Below are 21,047 nucleotides of genomic sequence, written 5' to 3' on the forward strand. Positions count from 1 at the left end.
GCAAATGGTGAGGCGTGATTGTTACTTGTGTGTCTTCATTTGTGTGTATTGAGGTTGGAAAAACACGGGATGGGAAATGTTTCTACAGAACACTGAAACTCATTTCATGAACTACACAAATTTTGTCTCTCAAATGTATTTACGTCATTGCTGACACCTAGTGGTGACTATTGCGCACAACAAACTAAAACAGCGCACAACAAACTAAAACAGCGCACAAACCATCCGTCCATCAGTCCGTCGAGCATCAGCTAACCTTTATTTGTATACAACCATCATGAAAACAACAATGGTCTCTTTTGTATGGAGTGTATCTAAAAAATGTATATAAAAGATGACATATTTTGTCACCTCAGTGTAAAATATTTCTGTGGCAGAAAAATGTCAAACAAAGAAACAAGAAACAAAATGTCTCCTGCACACTCGGTGTAAGTGGTTTTATTTTTTAGACGGCTTTATGAAGAATACATTTTCAAGTTACCAGACAAAATGGCCCCAATTGGAAATGTTCTGCGTGTGAAATCTAAAGAATGAAGTTAGCATTCAGCCAGCTAAGGTATAATGTTAGCAAACTTTACCACAGTTAGCCAGCTACGTATCGTTAGCTACTTAACTGCAGCTAGCCGCTAACATTAAGAGAAGCCCAATGTCGGTTTTAAGTGAGTTTAATTGTGTGTGTCGCGATGTTAGAGGTAGGAATTCCTCTAAAGTGCCACCCTGTCATCAAACTCGCACATGTAGTTCATGGCCCTGTCGCAGTAGTGGTCCCACCAGTCGCCGTCATCTGACGACATGGCCACGCAGTTCTCGCGCTTGCCACCGTCCGGCTGGCTGGACAGGAAGTGCCTGCGCCACTGGAAGTAGGAGACGGGTGTGCCGTCGTCAAAGATGTACACGCCCTCAGCCTCCAGGTCGTTGACGCCAAGCCATACGGGCCAGTTGCCTGGCCGGAAGAAAGTTTTCGCGTAGTCGGCCAGCGCCTCCTGGTCACGGCGGTCTCGCGGCATGGCCATGCGGCCCCCGCGCTCCATGCACTTCCTGGAAGCGCCCGCGTAGTCCTCGTGGGTGTTGTACGCAAGGTAGCATTTGTAGCCCAGCCGCAGGCCCTTCTGGCAACCTGGTTGGCCGAGAAAAAACATGACATGTTGGTATAATTATCATTGACGATCATTTGTCTCATTATAGTTAGCAGGCTAGGTCATTAGTTCCTAGAGATAAAAGGTTCTTAGACCTCTTAAAAGTACTACCACACCTCCCTAGCAAGGTCTTCTTTCTGCCCTAATAACTAAATTAGGAAAGTACGGTCCTCAAAATGTTCGTACAGCCAGTGTAATCCAGATAAAACCAAAATAAAAAACCCTGAAATGGTGTAAAAACAAGCTCACCTTCTAGTCTTCCTGTCTCTTTGCGATTGTCTTTGCTGTGTTGGTACACTTCTCGAATTTTGTCCTCAAGCTCTGCCACCTTAGCTGCCATGTTGGGGATGAAGAAGGAATATTAGCGGAACCAGGAAGTGACGTCGGTCAGGGGTTAGCGTTAACATGAATTGGTACCGTCCATCCTGGACAGACGCTCAATTAGCTGATCCATGCTAACATCCAGGGTGTAGTGGCCCACATTGAGTTTGTGGATGGCCTGATCCATCCCGGCCAGTCTGGACACTGTGGAAGTAGAAAATGCAATGTTCTCTGTTTAAAAATGAAAATTTAGCACTATGGGGTTAATTGCGATGTACAATTTTAAATAATAATAAAAAAAAAATGGTGTGAGGACGCACAAACATAGTTGTAGGAGGTTTCAAAGTCCGACGCTTGGTTGGTGGGCTCCAGTTCAGATGTTGGAAGAATGTCGGGAACATCTCCTTGTGACTTTTTCAAATCTGTAAGAGACAACTAACCAAAAACAATATTGACATTACATTGCCTTAAAACAAGTATTATGGCAGTTAGCTTCAGTTATTCATTTGTTAGCAAGCTAGCATGAGTTTCTGCGCTAACCTCTTCCCGACAACTTGTTAAATTAGCCGGTTAGCTTAAACGAAATAGTTACACTGTTGTATAAGAACCAGTTAGGTCAAGTTCAAGCGAGTAGCCATTAGCATCATTAGGACAGTTAGCTTTGGGTTTACCTGACAGGTACAATTAATTAACCAGTTAACTCCAACAAGACACCTAGCACTAGTTTTACAGTTATTTTCATTGTTGTCTTCTGCTAACTGTAATTTAGCAGATGGTTTCGATTAGCCAGATCAGCTAAACAGCTAGCTTTAGTTTTCTAGCGAGGAAGTTAGGTAGCCTTAACTCGCTAGCGTGCTTTTTGGTGAAATTAGACACTTAGCTGAGCTATGTTATCCTGAGTGCTGTAATGTTTAAAAATGTGTTTATTTAGTTAATTAATTAATTAATTTATTTTACAAATTAGACTGAATTAGTCTTCTATTATTAAATTGAAAAAAATCTGCATATTTCACATACAAAATGTACTTATTTTTTGTGCAACTATTTATTAATGAATCTTGTCCATCTGCTTTTGTTTAAAAAAAAAAAAGTGAAACTTCCACCCATCTCTGGTTTAAAAGGTGTTACCAAAATTATCCATCAATGATGACATCGCTCCTGGGAATGGGTAGATCATTCTGCAAATAATCTTCTCATGACGTCCTCTTTGAGTGCAGTGATTTTTTTTTTTTTTTTTTTTTTTTACTTTTCAACACAATTTTAACAACAAATAATGCTCCAAACATAATTACATTTCGTTTACAGGATACATTCAAAAGCTCAATACAATCCTGACCTGTGTTGGTTGCGGCTTGCCGGCGGGAACACAGCAGCCCAGAGAACACAAACACAGCAGAGCGAGCGACCTGGCGACCGATCCCATTTTCGACCTCCAAACTTCTGGAAGAAACCAAATGAAAAACCCCTCTCTCCAAACTGCCTCTCTCTCTCTCTCTTTCCCGCTTCACGCCTCCCACAGAGACATGGCTCAGCAGGACTACGGGGGGGAAAAATGATCTAAATAAATAATTATGTCAATTTTAAAAAATATTGTGCAACCGTACAGTCGGTTTGCTTCTGCTTTGTTTTAAGAGCGTCACTTGCCGGTTTTCAAAGAGGGAAGCCTTTTGTGTTTTCCTATTCATATCCCATTTCCACTTTTTGTGTACAAGATGGAAGTTATTGTAAAATAATACTAATAATAAATCACTTTGAATTTGGGTTTTTGTGTTGGGGTTTGTATCTTACTTTATCTTATCTTATTTCGTACCTATTTCAAATCTTTGTTTGTACACCTTTCCAAAGGAAAGTGCGAAATAAAACACCACAAAGACCAGGACTTGGATTTAGGGTTCTGAGATCCACTGTTCTATATAAATGTGTATTCTGAGCTTAAACTTTTCCTAATTCACACTGTGTTGCATTCACTTGCAGCGTACAATTGTGACTTGAAAACTCACAGAAGTGATTATGTTTGTGTGTGCTAATTATAATGCCGCGAGACTCTTGTCAGTGTTCCAGAAGGGAATTTTGGTCTTTGTTCTGCACTTCGATTTAACAATAACAAATCACGTAAATGAGGGATTATTTATCAACAACAAGAAGCTCTTTTTGTTGCACATGAAAAATAAACTTATTCGTTTTTACATTTTATTGTTGAGTATGGTTACTTTAACACTGGGCCCTCTAAAATGTCAATTTAAAACAGAATATTTGCACACTGCCAACTCAGAATGATGCATTTATTTATTTTATTTTTTTTAAACCATGTTGCAATTTGCGAATTAACGTCTGGTGGAAGAAGGTAACCATTCAGGCTTCTGGAGGAGCTCTTTCGGACAGAGGCGCCTCAGTTCTGCGCGCGCACGCGCACAGCGCCACAAAACTTCAACTGTATCTGAATGAGTGATTTACAAGATGCCACAAGATGGCGGTAAAGCTCCACTTTTATAATACCAAGTGTCCATTACGGCCACCTTCGGAGCTAACCAGTAACCGTATTCCAAAATGCAGCCAAGAGTAGTTCGCTTTTAGTTATTCGAGCATCCAACGTCACATTTAACCTCTTTTGGAGTCTGATACTATATTTAAAACACAATAATTGATGCTTACCTACTGCATATGCTAAAGTAAAAGTAGTGTATGTTGGCTTAATAAAGGTCTATTTTTGTGCGTATTAGCTGCCTTCAACTTCTGACGTCATTCAATAGGCCACGCCCACCCTTAACCAAACTACATTGCAGTACATACAGTAATCACACTTTATAAAAAAAGTTTATTTCTTTATAATTCGTTTTGTTGTTATACTATGTATATTATTTGTCCTTATTAAAAACTTTTTTTTTTTAAGCGCTATGTCGATGTGTGCTGCTCCAATTTGTGAATGTCCGTTGTTTAGCTGGTACACAAGATGCTGATCATTAGCATTAAGCTAGCAGGGGTTACTGTAATTTGAATGGGGGGAAAAGGATTTGACATATTGTGTCATTTTCATGAACGAAAACAAAAAAAACCACACACATTTTATTTCCCCCCACCCTCTCAACTTTATTGAATGAAATATAGACAAGTTTATGTATCCATACTATTAACAGCTTGTAAAATATAAAAGACAGTTAAAACCATGCTTATGTGAATATTACGGAGAATGAAGCATATTAGTTGTTGTTATAACGAGAGGCTTTATCAGTACATACAAGCGTATACACATCATCTGTACAAATGTTAGCAGGCTCACAGTGAAGTCAAAGCTGACTGAGAAGGCTAAAAGGAGATTTGGGGGAATATTTATGTACAAAAAAAAAAAAAAGAGTAAGGCTTTATAAATGTTTTTTTTTCTCATTTGGTGCTGGTGTCAGCCTCTGATTCATCTTAAGCAAATGTATTGAATTAGAATAAATGTGTTAAGCAACCTCAACTATGATTGGTAGCTAGCATAAATTAATGCACTACCTTAAACCTCCAAATGATTATTTTTTTCTACCACATGATGAAGCGAGGCTGATATAATAGTATTTTATTGTGTTATGACAAAAAAAGATAAGTGAAAAGGTTATTTCACAGTAAATTAGGCAGCATATGTTTTATGTATGTACATGAAACATGAGGGGGATTTGACCTTTTACCTTTTTATCTTACTGACAATATAAATCACAGTTTGTACCATGGCTGCTACAAAATATATGAATACTAATAATAAAACGGCCCCAATGCCTTATGCAACAATTAGCTTTGGTAATGTTTTGTTGCTTGTGGAATTTTTAAAAATAATCTTTACTTATGACAAAGTAAAAAAAAAGAAAAAAAAAGGGCTCAACATGAAAAAATAAAGGGTGATTGGAAGAATACTCGATATAAATACAATATACAATCTGTTTACCTTCTGATACTCTCTCACACCTATACACCATTAGACACACACGCACACACGTAGGTAAACATTCGACGGACTGGGCACGGGGTGGAGGGGGGGTGGCGATCATGGCTGGATGCAGGGAGGTGGGGGGTGGGTTATGGTGAACAGGAAGCTCGGTGACTCAGTCTCTCTCATGGGCAGGAAGTGGGCAGAACTCGTTTCCGGCGTGTCAGTAGGTAGTCGTAACCAAGCATCCTCAGCTTCTTCCTCGTCATCACCCGCGTCCTGGTCTCCCAGGCAACAATGCTGAATCTTCATCTGCGGGGAAGCAAGCAGAGATGTTAGCAACATGCAACGATTAACATTAAAACAGTATACAAGCAAGTTGTTGTAACAAAGACCGGCCTCCACATCCTTGATTTCTATGTAACACCCTCGTTGCAGCTATCTACTTCCTGTCTCTCCCTAAATAAACAACATCGAATAACTCCAGCCCCACGGTTCTTTATGTTGAAAGGAATTATCGCCGACGTCGTAATAATGACAAATTAAAGCCTGTAGGGTCTTTGAAGCACTTACAAGGTTTATACTGTACTGTAATCGCCCGTGATATGCCAGAAGATGGCGGCAAAGCATAACGTTAAATGACGTTTCTCAACATAGTTCCTTGCCACAAGATGACGCCAAAGTGACATTTTTATTGCTTTAGTCTGAGCACAAAAACTAAAACTGGAGCTGCGTTCCAGATAATAGACATTATTACACACGACATGCGGACCAACTGGCCGGATAATGTGTCAAGGTGTCCGCCATTTTGCTGCAGGCTTTACTAATGACGCTACATCAATGTCCTTATCCAAACTCAAACAGTTGATAATGAATTGAATTGCCATTGAATTACCTTTCACTGGTAAAATAAAAGTTTTTTTATTTTTTTATTTTTAATGTGTTTAGCCCATGTAACATTGGTATAACAGATAGAGCAGCTGTAATCGTGCTACTTCCTTGCTCAAGCTAGCCCCAAACATTAGCACAAATAAAAAGTCTATTTGTTCTTGTCATTGAGTTTAAGTGTGGTGATTTATGAAGGTTATTCATACCCAGGACAGGACTAAAGGAGGGCTGATTGTCTTTTAACAAAACATGAGCATGTCCTCTCTCTATTGGTTTGTCGATGCAGACATTGGATGAAAGGACTTTTTTCCCCGTCAGCGGCCGCATCAAGGACACACAGTATGGCATTAGTGAACCCCCATTTTTTGGGTTAGTAGCAGTGTCAGTTTTCCACACACTGAGATTCCACTAAAATTACAAATTGGTAATTCACTGAAGATTATTTTGGTTATTATTAGCTATATTTAATTATATGTTTATAAAAATTGCTTTTTGAACCATATATGTTACTGTTGCACTATACTGTACACATTAGTGTCTCTTTGAAAATAATTGTTCATAATTTTGTCGTGGACATAATCATCTACCTGCCCCAAAGTGAGACGGACCGCTGCCGTGTCACCATTCATTTTGCAAATTTTTCCATACGCGCTACATGATTGTTACTATAAATACGCTACGTCGATAACGAAGTATTGTTGAATACAAACATTCATGACAGCCAATTAATAACTATTGGTAAAAGGGTGATTTTGCAAATGCTTATAGGTTGACGACCTCTGATGCACCAATTTCCCATAAAGACAGAATGAACAGAGCTATAGACTCCATGTTTAATTAACATTTTCACTTTGTTTGGTCATCTTTGCCTCCACCATCCCTGATTATGCACTTCATACAGCAAAATCCACTTCTTCGCCTCTTTTTAAACAAACTACAGTACATTCAATAAAACAAGACATTGAAAACCATTAAAAAAAAAATGCTGCTCGTAAAAAAGACGCCCCAGTGTTTGGTATATCAAAGCGAGACAAGACGTTCACTTTAATGGGAGAAAGTGCGTCTGAGATAGATTGGAGGAAAACTGATGGAAGAGGGGTGGTGGGAGGGAGGGATCATAATCAGTCTTTCAGCACAAGTTCATCTCCCCCTCACACACCACTTCCTTTTAAGACCCCGACCGACAAAGATGGGGTCAACAACAGCATTCCTACTTTGATATCAAAGGTTCCCTGGTAACTCAGCGCTTGAACAAAAGCTTCTTCATCTGGCCACACCCCCCAACCCCTCTAATAAAAGTAGAGCCCATTGATGTTTATATAAAAAAAAAAACACACACACACATGAGAAACCCGTTTGATCGGTTAATGAAGGAATTCTGTAGTCCGCCTCACCTGCTCACGAGGCCGGTGTGATCTCTGTGGACGCGGGCTGAATCTCCTTCACCGCCTCTTCGATAACCTCCATCACCTGCGCCATCACCTCGGCGCACTTTGACGGCGTCCTCTCCTCCGCCGGGAGACTTTCCGACTGGTCGCCCGCAGGCCGGTCTCCTTTGCCGTTCACGGGGCCATTGCTGCCGAACTCCTCAACCGCCTCTTCTTTGATTGAGTCCTCCTCGAGCACCTGTGCGGTCTGCAGGACCACCTGGATGGGCATGTGGATCTCGTTCTCCGATTGTGGTTTCTCTTCTTCCATTTCCTCCTTCACGGCCTCCAGTTTGTTATTCGTCAAACTCTCGCCAATGATCTCCACGACTTCTTCTTCTATGGCAAATTCTTCGCTTGCGTTTACCTCCACGGCCTTCTTTAAACCCTCTTGGGAGTTCTCGTCTTCCAGTGCAGACCCGTTGAGGATCTCTGCCACCTCAATCGGAACGGTTTCACATTCCATGGCAACAAAAAGTGTTTTTTCTCTGGTGATAGGGGTGGGAGTGTCGGTGACCACAGGGGTCTCCGCTGAGATCTCAATCTCCTTTTCTGTGGTCATCACTGCCTGGACCGGTGTTGCGGTGTGTATTGTGGAAGGCTCTGGTGTTTTTGGCTGTTCTGAAACTTTATCCACAGCACCCTGAATGACAGACTGGGCAATGACCACGCTCTGGACCTCAATTTGACTGGACTCACCACTGGTCTCTATGGCATCCTTTGCCTCAGATATGTTGGAGCTTGCCAACTGGTCCACACAGGGTGAGCTGACGAGGACAAAGGATTCTGTGACGACGCAATCCTGCTCACCTGGTTCTGTGGTTTCGCAGACAAGTTCTTCTTCCCTGTTGGTTTTCACACTTGGCTCAGTGACTTCTCCGTTCTGTAAAAGCACGGGTATGTCCACCGTTGGTGTAATGGGATCGATCAGCGCATTGTTTGCCACATAGGTGGCGGTCTCGACAAGTTGCGACCCCAGGAAAGTGTTGACGATTCCGACGCCTGGGTGCTCGGGTTCAATGCTCACGTCAGCAGTTTGGATGTCCAACACTTGGCACTGGGAGCTTTCGGCGGGTTCTATCTCAACGTTTCTAACTTGTTGAACTTGGGCGCTCAATAGTGCGTCTTCTGTAATGACAGCCTCCTCCAGTTTTAGTGACTCTTCTTCTACTATGACCTCCGTGCTGAGAGCGTCAGTGATCACAGAAACACACTCTGTGATCTGAGTTGCAGGTTTCTCTTGAGCCAGTTTAGCAATCTCTTTGGTTCCCAGGCCGGTGCAGATGGCCATGGCCTCATCGTGGGCATGTGGCTCCAGCAGGTGCGGCGACTTGGAATCAGCGTGCTCCAAAGGTGGTTCAGTCTCTTCTGAGGCAATCTCAACTGGTGTGTCTTCGCAGATCACAGATGTCGTAGGTGGAACTTCACTTATTTCGGCCTGAATGGCAGCCACAAGCTCCTGTGCATTTTCATCCTTGCATCCCTTGGGCTCATTGGTGGTGGTTTCCGAGGGAGGAGCTTGAGCAACTTCAGCTACAGATAATCTCCGTCCGACAGGTTTTGGGGACACACCGCCGTGCTCGTCGGTGTCAGTGTCGACAGACTTGGGCGTAGCGACGTTCTCTGCTTCTTCTGTGATGTCGCTCAGCTGATCATGCTTGTCATTGCCTTGCTCCACCATGGCTGCGATCCATGAAGGGGATCTCTCATCGGAGGACTCTTGAGCTGTGGTCGCAGCTTCCTGGACAATATCGTGCTGTGCATCATACTCTGATAGGGGGACAACAGCTGGGGTGTCAGAGTCCTCCTCGCTCTCAGTGGAGGCTTGTTTTTCAGCCTTTTTCTTCCTGAGACCAGGGAAGAACTTCCTCAGAGAGAATGACGACTCATCTTTTGGTGCTTCGCTTTCTGGCTGGACCTGTTCGGCACTTTCCTCGGTCTTCTCTTCAGATTTGGCCTTACTCTTTGGCATGACCATGCGTTTCAGAGTGTCCCAGGCAGACTCCCTTTCCGGTGGGCTACTCAGAGGTTCTGGGGAGGAGGCAGCTTCTTCTTCGCCTTCAACACTTTGAGGGTTAGCCCCAGCTGCCTCAGTCTTGTCCTCCTGCTTGCCTTCTTCTGCAGCTGGCGCAGGACTCTCCTCTTCAATCTTGGTTTCCTCATCGTCGGAATCTGAAGTCTTTCTGGTCCTCTTTTTGGGTCCTCCCATACACATCAGAGCTTCCCAGGAGACAGAAGTGTCCATTTTCTTTTTGGGTTCCTCTGTGCTGCTGACCAGTTTCTCTTCAGTATTTTCAGTCTTACTCTCATCCTCACAGGGTTTGTCGTCCTTCGCTTCCTCCTCTACACTCTTATCTGCGAATGGAGCACTTTCAGAAGAAGACAAGGTTGCCGACTTTGCTGCTTTCTCATTTGTGACCTCATCATCGCTCTCAGAAGGTCTTTTCACACGCTTCTTGGGTGTCACTAGTTTCTTGAAGGAAGACCAGGCGACGATGCCCTCCTTTTTCTTCTCTCCATCAGAGACAACTTCACCTTCGGCATCCTGTGTGGAGTCCGACTGGGCCACCTCTGCTTCAGCGGCATGCTCTCCTGATTGCTCTGGGGATGAGGATCCACTGTCAGCTTTTGCCGCCTCTGTGGACTCCGTGGAGGACTGAAGTTCTGCTGCTGCTTGCTCGCCAGACTCTGTCAGTTTCACCTCAGTATCTTTCTTGCTCTTTTTGTTCTTAGTTGAGAGTTTCTTCAACCCAGCACCAGTGAAAAGCTTTTTTAGTGGGCTTCCTTGGGGCTTTGTCTTCTCTTGTGAAGTTGTGAGTCCAGAATCAGAGGTGACCTCTGCTGGAACTGTCTCTTCTTCTGCTTTTTCTTCTTCTGGCTTTGTTTCATCAGAAATGACCTCGGATTCTGAGCTTGGCTCGGGTTTAGCCTCCTCAGGTGAGGCTGGGACCTCCTCTTCGGCTTTTTCTTTCTCCTGAGTTGTCAGTTTTTCTTCCTTGGGTTCTTGCTCCGCATCTGGCTTATCTTCCCCCTCCCCAGTTTTAACAGCTTCGTCCTCGCCAGCTGCCTCCTTTTCTTCCTCCTCCTTTGTCCTCTTAATGCTGGATTTCTTTCGCAGATTAGAGAAGAGGCCTGTACTAAACAGCTTCTTGAAGGGGGACAACGCAGGCTCTTGGGCTGGTGGACTGGCCTCGCCCTCTTTCTCAGCTACTTCCTCTTTGACAACTTCATCTGAGATTTCAACAGCATCGGCAGGACCATCTGGGGTTTCAGAATTGTCTGTATCTTTTGTGACTTCAGCCTCAGTGCGGGGCGCTTCTATTTTGCCCTCTTTCTCTTCAGCAGTGCCATTCTCGTCCGCAGCAGCGGCCTCGTCTTTTGCATGTTCATCAATTCCATTGACCATGTCTCCATCCTTATCTTTCACCGTCAACAGCTTCACAGGCTCTTTCTCCTCACTCTTGTCCTTCTTCAGGGTGAACTTAAAGCCCACAAAGCGGAAGATCTTCTTGAAGCCCACTTCGCCCGTCTCATCGGGCTTTTCCTCCGCTGCCTTCTCCTCAGCGGGAGTGATGTCGTTGCTGTCGGGAGACTCCTTCTCCACTTTCTCACCGTTCACGTGAGGAGCTTGCTCGTCCGTGTTGATGTCCATGGTCTCTGAGGTGTCCTCCTTCTGAGCCACAGACACACCATCTGGCTGGCCAACTGAAATGATGAGGAAAGTTAAACAAATCAATATCATGTTTCAGCCAAATCAGTCATTTATTTAGTAAAATGGTACAGTCCATTTTCTACTTTCTCACACCAGTCACCTGATACTCTGGGACTCACAAATGTCTAATTTGTAGATATCACATTACCCCATTACACATATTCACACCTCCTTTAAAGAAAAACTGTGGGAACTACCGTGTCCCCCCCCCCCTGTCTTTAACAAGCAAAGCAGCCATAATTTGAACTCAAATTGCAATTCCAAACAAACCAAACGTGGGAAAGCATGGTAATTCCAAGCTACTGTTCTGTAGCGGTTTTGACTCACACAATTTTTTTTTGAAATGTTCCCACAATCCAAATTATAGCCGCACTGCATTCTTTGGATATTTTAGTGTTAGACGAGACAATACATTTTAAGGTTTCGAGGAAATTATGTAAAAACTGCAACATGTTGTTAATAAAAAAGTGTTATTTTTAGGGAGGACGCGTCTAAATGTATGTATGAATTTGACCCAGCAAGGAATGTGTGCTATGTTATTCCAGGTCTCACATAGCTCAGATAAACTGTGTTTTACATTTCTAAAAACCAAACAATGTGAGGCCTACAACCACCCTCTTTGAATTAAGTCCCCTTGACCCACATTCCAACACAGATGGGGAACCGCCTTCTTCAAGGCACAATACAATAGCCCTCTAACCCTTGCTGTGGCCTGTGAAAACAAGGGGAACGGAGCAGTGGGGGCAGTGGCGATGGTCACAAACTTGACAAGATTCAGCATATTTACAAAATAAAGTCGCGCCTGGGCGGCGGCGTGCCTTCGACGTGGACACGGGGTTCCTCGCGAGCGGGCGTCGTTTCAAAATGTGTTCATCAGCAAACAGACAAACTCAACTTGCCGCCTCCCCTTAACTCAAGTTGTAAAGTTCGGGTCAGACTTGCCGGATGAGGCCATGTGTATCTACACGGATCATAAAACTGGGAACCATGTGGATTTAACACACTGCTGGCATCTCTCCTGTCTTTTTGATCTCACTTTTTTGTTTTGTTTTACAGGCACACACAACACCCTTGGATTGGTTTGATTTAGGGTGAGGGTGGGAGTGGGGGGTGTCTGTGTATGCTTTAAATAACGACTTTACCACAAAGAATGTTTCTGGGATGAGACTGCAGGGGTTTGAGAAGGTGGATGGACGGGTTCTTTTTGTTTTGGAGGAGGCGGGTGGGGGTGGGGGGTTGCTACTAGCGCGGAGTTAAAAAACCCTAACTTCCAACTTATTTCACATTTTGGGATGAAACAATTGGAATATTGTGTACAAATTGGGTAAAAACAGTATTATTGGATCACATGTCCCAAATAAAGCAATTTTAACTCTACTCCACTACTGACGAGATATCAACGGAAAACTGACACTTGTTTACCAACTTCGTCTAAATGTATGCAAATCCCTATTAGGCTGACTTGTCTGGAGCAGCAGCAGCTATGCAAACAAAAGAAGTCAGTTAAGCAGAAAAAAAAGAGGCCAACTCGACTCTCTCACATCCCCCAGAAACGACAAATACCCCCCCCCCCTTCTCCCCCTCCTAAGGTGTGGTCAGAGTGTCTCCGAGGCGCCACTTTGGGAGGAGGGGTACTCATCTCATCCACAGTAATAAATCAGAAACTGCATTTGTGACATCCAAGGACAGCATCTGTCACTAACAATTGAGACAGACCCTAATTAATTTCAGGTGACCCTCTCTTACACCAGCCCCCACCTGCTCTTTGTGGTTTAAGACCAACAACCCCACTGGGAATTATGATCCCGCTAATCTAATGATATGCTTCACATGACAAGAAAATAGGAGTTGAGAAATGGCAGCTTGGAGCGGAAAAAACCTCTGCTCATCTCCGCATATGATGAAAAGCAACTGTTGCTCTTCATTCATGCTATAAAGAAAAACTTTCACGCCCAAAATAATCCCTTGGGACCGCAGCCCACTGGGTCACTTAGAGTAACAAGTTTACACTGGGATGGATGCTGTTGTATAAGGAGAACCACCATTGAACATAAAATTAACAAAAAAATGACATGCATAGCAATGTTATTTGTTTTTTTTTAGGTTATAATGACAGGCGTCTACAGTATAGTACTAAAACTAGAAAAAAAGAGAGATGCACCACTATGCAACCACACCCTCAGGACAACAATACTAATTCATGTAAGCAAAATCCATCACAATTTAGCACAAATTTAACTTATCTAAAAACAACAACATACAAATCTTTATAAAGACAAATTTTACAATATAAAACCAATTGAGCTTACCTGTTAAAGTAATTGTTCCAAGCATTTGTGAAAGTACCCCCTAAAAATCCAGATTTTTTTATTAAGTGAAAAAAAAGACCCACAAAACTCAAACTACAAAAAAAAAAAGAATAATCAATTCTCTGTGTCCCTTCACTTTCTCCGCGCTCAGCGGTTGAAGTTGCCGTTCTGCTGCTCTGTAGCCCGTGTGTGTCGAGAGGGCCGCCTCACACACATTTCAACAGACTGACACACGTCACGTTGGGACCACCCCCGCCTCCCTCTCCCACCACCCCCTCCTTTCTTCAGCTGTTCTGAATGAACCCCCCCCCCCTCCACCTTTACTAGCACACACCCTCCCTCTAGTGCACTTCCGCCCCGGCCTGACTGCAGCTCATCATCATGCACTCTTTCAAGGAAGTGACCCCTTTTTATAGTAAGAACAAAACTATTGTATGTGATCAAACCGCATGGAAAAAAACCCCACCCCCAAAACCAAATCCTTCTGACACGCAACGTCTCCTTTTCTGACCTTAATACCCATGGCTGTCTCCCCAAAAGACACACTGGCACAGACTGGCTGAAAAAGTGGCCGACCGTAACGTTCCTCTTTCACGACATAACCTTCCTGCATTTGTTAAGGCGCTTTTGTCTGAATGGTGACATTTTCAATGGTTTTGATGAATACACACAATAAAGTTTTCAGTTGAAGTGTTTCAAATTTCAGCCGAATTGAAACAAAAACAAATGACAGATTACCTCATAGCTATTGAGTTCATGTCGAGCCTTTTATAAGTTTTAGCCGGGGAAGTCACAAGTCTAAAATTGCAGACTTAAATCAGACTCCAGTTGACCAACATCGAGTCGGGCTAGTAATTTGCATAGTGTACATACATGAGTCTTCAAAATTTTACAACACTCATCTTACAATGTTCCACAGGCCAAAACCAAGGTACGAATGGTGTTGGTGGGGTTTTTTTTTTCAAGATGGCAGCCGCCCCATGTAAATGCTAACGAGCCTCGCTCAATGACTTCAATGCAAAACACATTAAATTCGGCATTTGTGTGAGGTGGGGACAGACGAGACGGAATGCAGATAAATGCTCATGGTAAACAGCGTCGTAGTCGTGATCTGTAATCTTCCGCATTGTCCCCGAAGGAATGTGCGAATTTGCGAGTGCGGGTGATAACAGTAATTTGAATCAAGTGCCGTCTTGCGAGCCCGAGTCATCCGGATACGCGTCGACCTTATCTCGCATTTTTCAACACCTTTCCAATACCGACTTCATTTCACTGACGCAATTTCCTGTGAGTGCAACTGGTTGGAACGCTGTAGTTTGCTCGATTAAAGCCTCTTGAATGCAAGGCTTATTATCAACAGAGCGCGAGTCATGTGACTTGACTCAAGTAAAGTTGGCAATTTTAGAAACTGGGACTTGCTCGACTAAAACTTCGAAAGATTCAACTTCCCAGTTGAGATAACTAATATCTGATCAAACAAACTACATCCCATTTTGGTTATGCTTTTGAGTATTGTTATATTGTTTGTCTATTTATGTTGTTACAATATTTGTGTTCAAATATCCATCCCTTAAAAGTTGACAAGAGCACCACATGCTAGATGCTAATTGTTAGCCAGTCTATGGTGTCTCCCATTGTGTTTGCATTAACCTAGCGGATTCTAATTTAAAGTTATATGGTTGTTATAAATGCACAACATGTAATTTTCTTTGTTTTAGGTTTAGATTGAAAGTAAAATTTAAACACAAAGCTTAAAACCTCTTTTTGTAAGAATTGTTCTCCAACTAGAGTGCATAGTGGCTAATGTACATATATACTGTTTGTAATGACTGAAAGTGGAAGTCAGCCCCAATTATTATTTATTTTTTTACAATTATATGTTCTATGCAGTCCAATTGGTCTAAATATGGTATTCTGGTTAATATTGTGTTAGTGGAATATGAGTTAAGCAGCAAAATCCAGCCGTTTTTTATCCATATCAGGGAGGCGGCCATTTTGCCACTTGCCGTCGACTGAAGATGACATCAATGTTGCGCAGGTAGGTCTCCGGTAACAACCAATCACAACACAGATTCAGTAACAGGTGCACTGTGATTGGTCGTTGCCTGAGTCCTGAGCAAGTGTGATGTCATCTTCAGTCGACAGCAAGTGGCAAAATGGCCGCCCCCCTGAGATGGATAAAAACAGCTGGATTTTGCTGCTTAACTCATATTACAAAAATGTAATATTAATCAGAATGTCATGTTTAGACGAGTGAAGTCACATATAACATATTATTGTCAAGAAATGTTTGAGGTTGACATCCAGTTGAAGAACAAGATTGAATGACTTAACTCAACTTAATTGGGATTCAACTTGATTTTTTGCCAAAATAACATGGGACTTATGAAGCAGTGTCAATATGTTACATTCTATTCAATTCAAACGGCAATAGACTGACAGCATTTTAACACGTGTTGAATCCCATTGAAGCGACTCATTCAACATGACACACCACTCAGGCTTCCATGCAGTGACACATGAAGTAAACATGCCACTCTCCACAAGCACTGTACAGTGTGTAAGTGAGTCACACAGCAAAGAATGTATCAAAGTTGATGGTGGGAGTACATGGCTTGAACCCCCAACCTATTCGCTCAATCTTCCGTTCACGTTACCTTACACGTTACCTTACACGTTACCTTACACATTACCTTACATGTTGCCTTATACGTTACCTCATATTTTATACAAACTATATAAATCACCTAACCACTTTGATTCTATCCTATAACATGCCAGTGGTGGCAAATGGCCTATACAGATATATACATAGGACTGTGTTTATATTATTTGTATGCATAAATTAGTTCTGGTTTCCTGGAATGTTTGTGGCGCTCGCTCACAGGCAAAAAGAATAAAAACTTTAGACCATCTCTTAAAATTAAAAGCAGATATTTGCCTCCTACAAGAAACCCACCTACAAAAATCTGAAGAAAAATTACTTATTGATAAAAATTTTAGCCAAGCGTACTCTGCCCCTTATAACAGTAGACAAAGGGGAGTCTGTATACTCATACATAAGAATTTACTCTTTACTCTAAATAATACAATAACAGACCCAGAGGGCCGATACATTATTATTCAGGTGACTATATTTAATAAAATATATACATTCGGTAATTTATATGCCCCTAATAATGATGATCCGGCTTTTTTCCATGAATTTTTCTCTAAACTGTTTGAATTAGCAGCGAACTCTACTATTATTATTGGAGGAGACTTTAACACAACCTTAAATCCATTAATGGATCGTTCTAATAAAACAACATGTATAAGGCGATCACAATCCACAAAAGTAATAGGGGAATATATGGATGACTTTGGCCTCGTCGACAGCTGGAGACTTAAAAACCCAAATAAGAAGGAATTTACCTTCTTTTCCGCTGTGCACCGGTCCTTTTCAAGAATTGATTTTTTTCTTACAAATAATTCTATTGCTGATAAAACCGTTACAAAAATACATCCTATTATTATTAGCGACCATGCACCAGTCTCCCTTTCCCTACAAGTTGATTATACCTTTAAACCACCACCTACATGGCGTTTTAACATCTCACTACTAAACGACGCAGAATTTGACAAAATTATAAGAAAAGAATGGGCGGACTTTTTGGAAATAAATGACTCTCCAGACCTATCTCCAGCTCTTCTCTGGGAAACCGGGAAAGCAGTAATTAGAGGTAAAATTATATCATATTCATCTTATAAAAAGAAACAGGATCAAAAATTAGAAAAAGACTTGGAAGATAAAATTAAACAACTGACGGATGAGTACGCAATAAACCCAAATAACCAAATATGGACTGACTTACAAAATACAAAAATACAGTTAGACGATATGTTAACTAAAAAGACAGAGTTTATAATACAACAATTGAGATACAACAACTTTGAATATAATAACAAATCAGGTAAATTTCTTGCAAACCAACTTCAACGTAATCGGGAAAAATCGCTTATAACGGCTATTAAAGGTACAACTGGTGAATGTACACAATCACCAGAAGAAATTAATCAAATTTTTTATAATTATTATCACAACTTATACTCAGAAACTAATAAACCTAACCCAGAGCATATTGAGGCATTCCTCAGTAGCTTAAGTATACCTCAGGTAACTACTGAATATAAAGATATGTTAGATGCACCACTTACTATAAACGAGTTGTACAGTGCTCTAGATAGTATGCCAAATGGCAAAGCACCCGGCCCGGATGGTTATCCGGCTATATTTCTAAAGCACTTCTGGTCAATGCTTGCTCCACTATTCTTAAGAGTAGTAACAGAAATTAAAACTAATGGTCACATACGCCCACACATGAATACAGCAGCAATTAAACTTTTATTAAAGCCAGAAAAAGACCCCACCCTTCCATCAAGTTACCGTCCGATTTCACTAATTAACACTGATATTAAAATTATCACTAAGGCTTTTACATCTAGATTAGAAACAGTAATCCCGACAATCATTCATAGCGACCAAACAGGCTTTATTAAAGAGCGTCACTCTACTAATAATATTAGAAGGCTCTTTAACCTTATTAGTATGTCACAGCGGCATGATAAAAAGGCAGTTATTATATCATTGGATGCAGAAAAAGCTTTTGATAAAGTTAACTGGTCCTTCCTCTTTGCTGTTTTAAATAAATTTGGCTTTGGGAAGTCATTTATTCACTGGGTGTCAGTATTATATGATTCTCCTAAAGCTACTGTTACTACTAATGGGATTATATCTAAGAGTTTTACTCTACAGAGAGGCACAAGACAGGGATGCCCACTGTCGCCTTTATTATTTGCAATATTTATTGAACCGCTTGCATTAGCCATACGCCAGGAAAGAATGATTCAAGGAATTCACTCTGGGGTAACAGAACATAAAATTAATCTATATGCCGATGATATTTTACTTTATTTAGAAAAGCCTGCTATTTCATTAGGGGAAGTATTTAACTTAATAACTAAATTCTCACAGTTATCAGACTATTCTATTAACTGGACAAAATCAACACTTCTACCTATTACAGAAAATTCATGGAACCCTGCAAGCCAGGACCCATACTACTCATTTCCTATAGGTAATTTAAAATACTTAGGCATAAAAATCTCACCTAAATTAACTGATTTAGTTCATTTAAATTTCACTCCACTTCTGGATAGCATTTATAGTGACTTGGAGCGCTGGAATAATCTTCCTATTTCTCTAATAGGACGAATAGCCACTATTAAAATGAAAGTTTTACCCAAAATAAACTATTTTTTCTCAATGATTCCATTTAAACCTACGGCTAACTGGTTCCAGTTGTTGGACTCAGCCGTTACAAAATTTTACTGGGAAAAAAAAAAAGCAAAGATTAGTCTATCTACTCTTCAGAAAAATAAATCCAAAGGAGGTCTAGAGGCACCAAATTTTATGCACTATTATATAGCCAACCAGCTACAATATATTATTTTATGGGCACAACCCAATAGAGATACTAACTGTTGGCTGGAACTAGAACAGAAGGATTGCAATAACCTCAGACTCCTAGATTTACTCTTTATTACAACATCGATTAAGCGCCATAACTGCTTTAAAAATCCAATGATTTCCGCCACCCTGACTGCCTGGTGGAAGGCACTAGAAATGACAAAAGCCAAAGTGGAGCCCAGCGGGCTTTCTCCCCTATGGCATAACCCCGACTTTCAAATTAACAACCAATCGTTTTATTTGAATGTGTGGGAGCAGAAAGGAATTACACATCTCCACCATCTCTTCTCAGATAATATGTTTATATCATATACATCCTTGCTCCAAAAATATAAAATAAAAAACGGAAACTTTTTACATTATTTGCAAGTTAAAAGTATGATAAAGAAACAAATTCCAACACTCCAGGGTACGCTCCAACCGCCTGTTTTAGCTAAAGATATTACCAAGCTTTCTCCGACAACAACAAAAAAACTCTCAAAAATATATAAGTTACTTTCATATACTGATAAAACGTCTTTACCCATCTCAAAATGGGAAACAGACTTGTCTATAGCTCCGGAATCTGTCTTTTGGATTCAAGTTTGTGAAAATGTTTTTAAAATGACAAAACACACAAATTTACAACTTATCCAATATAAAATTATTCACAGAACATACATTACTCAATATATGATGAAGAAAATGGGACTCTCAGACTCCGACATTTGTCTCCAGTGTTTACAAAACACTACAGACACTTATTTTCATGCTTTATGGTTATGTACTCCGGTTATGTGTTTCTGGACTAAAGTCTTAGAAAAACTTTCCGCTGTCTTGGACTGCAGGATACCGTTCTCTCCAAACTTGTGTTTGCTAGGTGACTTAACAACAATTGACTTACCACATAAACAATTTCAATCTATACTTGTAGCCCTTACTATCGCAAAAAAAACAATTCTTGTTAACTGGAAAAATAAACAAACTTTGAATATCGACCAATGGTCTAACCTCCTCATAAATCATATTTTAATGGAAAAAATATCTGCCTCAAATAAAAACCAAATGTCAAAATTTAAAGAAACATGGTCTACGTATATAGAATTTTTTAACCTAAACTTGGATTTTAATTCTGCCTGTTAGCGAGAGCCACAGCAGCGTTATAACTGGCATTGATGTTTCTGTATTAGGCAATTTGTAACTAATGGTTGTGTTTCCATAGTCAGGAACCCGGCTGCTGCCAGCGGGATCGAGCGGATTCACCTCCGATGGGCACCAGGGGTTGATATTCGGATTCACGGCATGCCAGTGGGTTAATTCTGTGGGTGCTGTCCCCCCTGGCGGGGAGTGGGCGGGTCTGCCCCTCTGTTGGCTGCTGGGTGGCGGCTGCGTCTTGGCCGTTCCCTGGGTCTCTTGGGGGGTGCTGCGTTGCGGGGCTTTCCCTGGTGTCGGGGGCGGCGCCGTTCCGGCGCGGTCCGTCGCTCTGGGCCCGGCGACGCGGTTCGGGGCCTGTGGGCCGCCGGGGTGCCCGGTGGTTCCCTCTCCCCTCCCCCTTCCTCCCCCTTGCTGCCTCTCCCTCCTCGCCTCTCCCCGCCCGTCCTCCGCCTCCCTGTCCCCTCTCCCTCGTCGCCCTTCCTCCTCCTCTCCCCCTCTCCTTGCGTCCCTGCCGCTGCCCCCTGCCCTTCTTGTCGTCCCCTTCCCTCCTCCCTTCCCCTTCCCCGGTACGCCTTCCTTCCCCTCCCCTGGGCCGGGGGCTCCATCCATGGCCCGGGTCTCGGTGCTATGGGGGCCGGCGGGGGTGGCTGGGGTTTGGTGTCGTGCCCGCCCCGCTCCGGTGGGCGTCCTGACACCTCGGGCGGGACCCA

At 42.1% G+C, this 21,047-nt stretch overlaps 2 protein-coding genes across 4 annotated transcripts in view; both read right to left on the reverse strand.

Annotated features, from left to right (window-relative positions):
• Positions 1–235: 235 nt before the first annotated feature.
• Positions 236–4,175, reverse strand: clec11a (C-type lectin domain containing 11A). The gene is made up of 6 exons (XM_086061766.1): positions 4,110–4,175; positions 2,794–2,994; positions 1,778–1,892; positions 1,554–1,661; positions 1,386–1,469; positions 236–1,117 (listed from the first exon to the last, which is right to left on the reverse strand). The coding sequence occupies exons 2-6, from the start codon at positions 2,878–2,880 to the stop codon at positions 705–707; spliced, it is 807 nt and encodes a 268-aa protein (XP_085917892.1). The 5' UTR covers positions 2,881–2,994; positions 4,110–4,175; the 3' UTR covers positions 236–704.
• A 342-nt stretch (positions 4,176–4,517) lies between these two features.
• Positions 4,518–21,047, reverse strand: part of akap12b (A kinase (PRKA) anchor protein 12b) — a 44,402-nt gene continuing 27,872 nt past the window's right edge. For 2 of the 3 annotated variants that reach the window (XM_086061755.1, XM_086061756.1), the window contains 2 exons: positions 7,641–11,378; positions 4,518–5,670 (listed from right to left, as the gene is read on the reverse strand). In XM_086061755.1, coding sequence (XP_085917881.1) covers positions 7,645–11,378 — 3,734 coding nt within the window. In that variant the 3' untranslated portion in view covers positions 4,518–5,670; positions 7,641–7,644. Of the gene's footprint in view, positions 5,671–7,640; positions 11,379–13,694; positions 13,916–21,047 lie in introns of those variants that run through there. The other variant, XM_086061757.1, reaches the window with a different exon arrangement.

The sequence above is a fragment of the Leptonotus elevatus genome, chromosome 18 (genome assembly GCF_054856555.1).
Source record: "Leptonotus elevatus isolate MCC_2025b chromosome 18, RoL_Lele_1.0, whole genome shotgun sequence".
NCBI classification, from domain to species: Eukaryota; Metazoa; Chordata; class Actinopteri; order Syngnathiformes; family Syngnathidae; genus Leptonotus; species Leptonotus elevatus.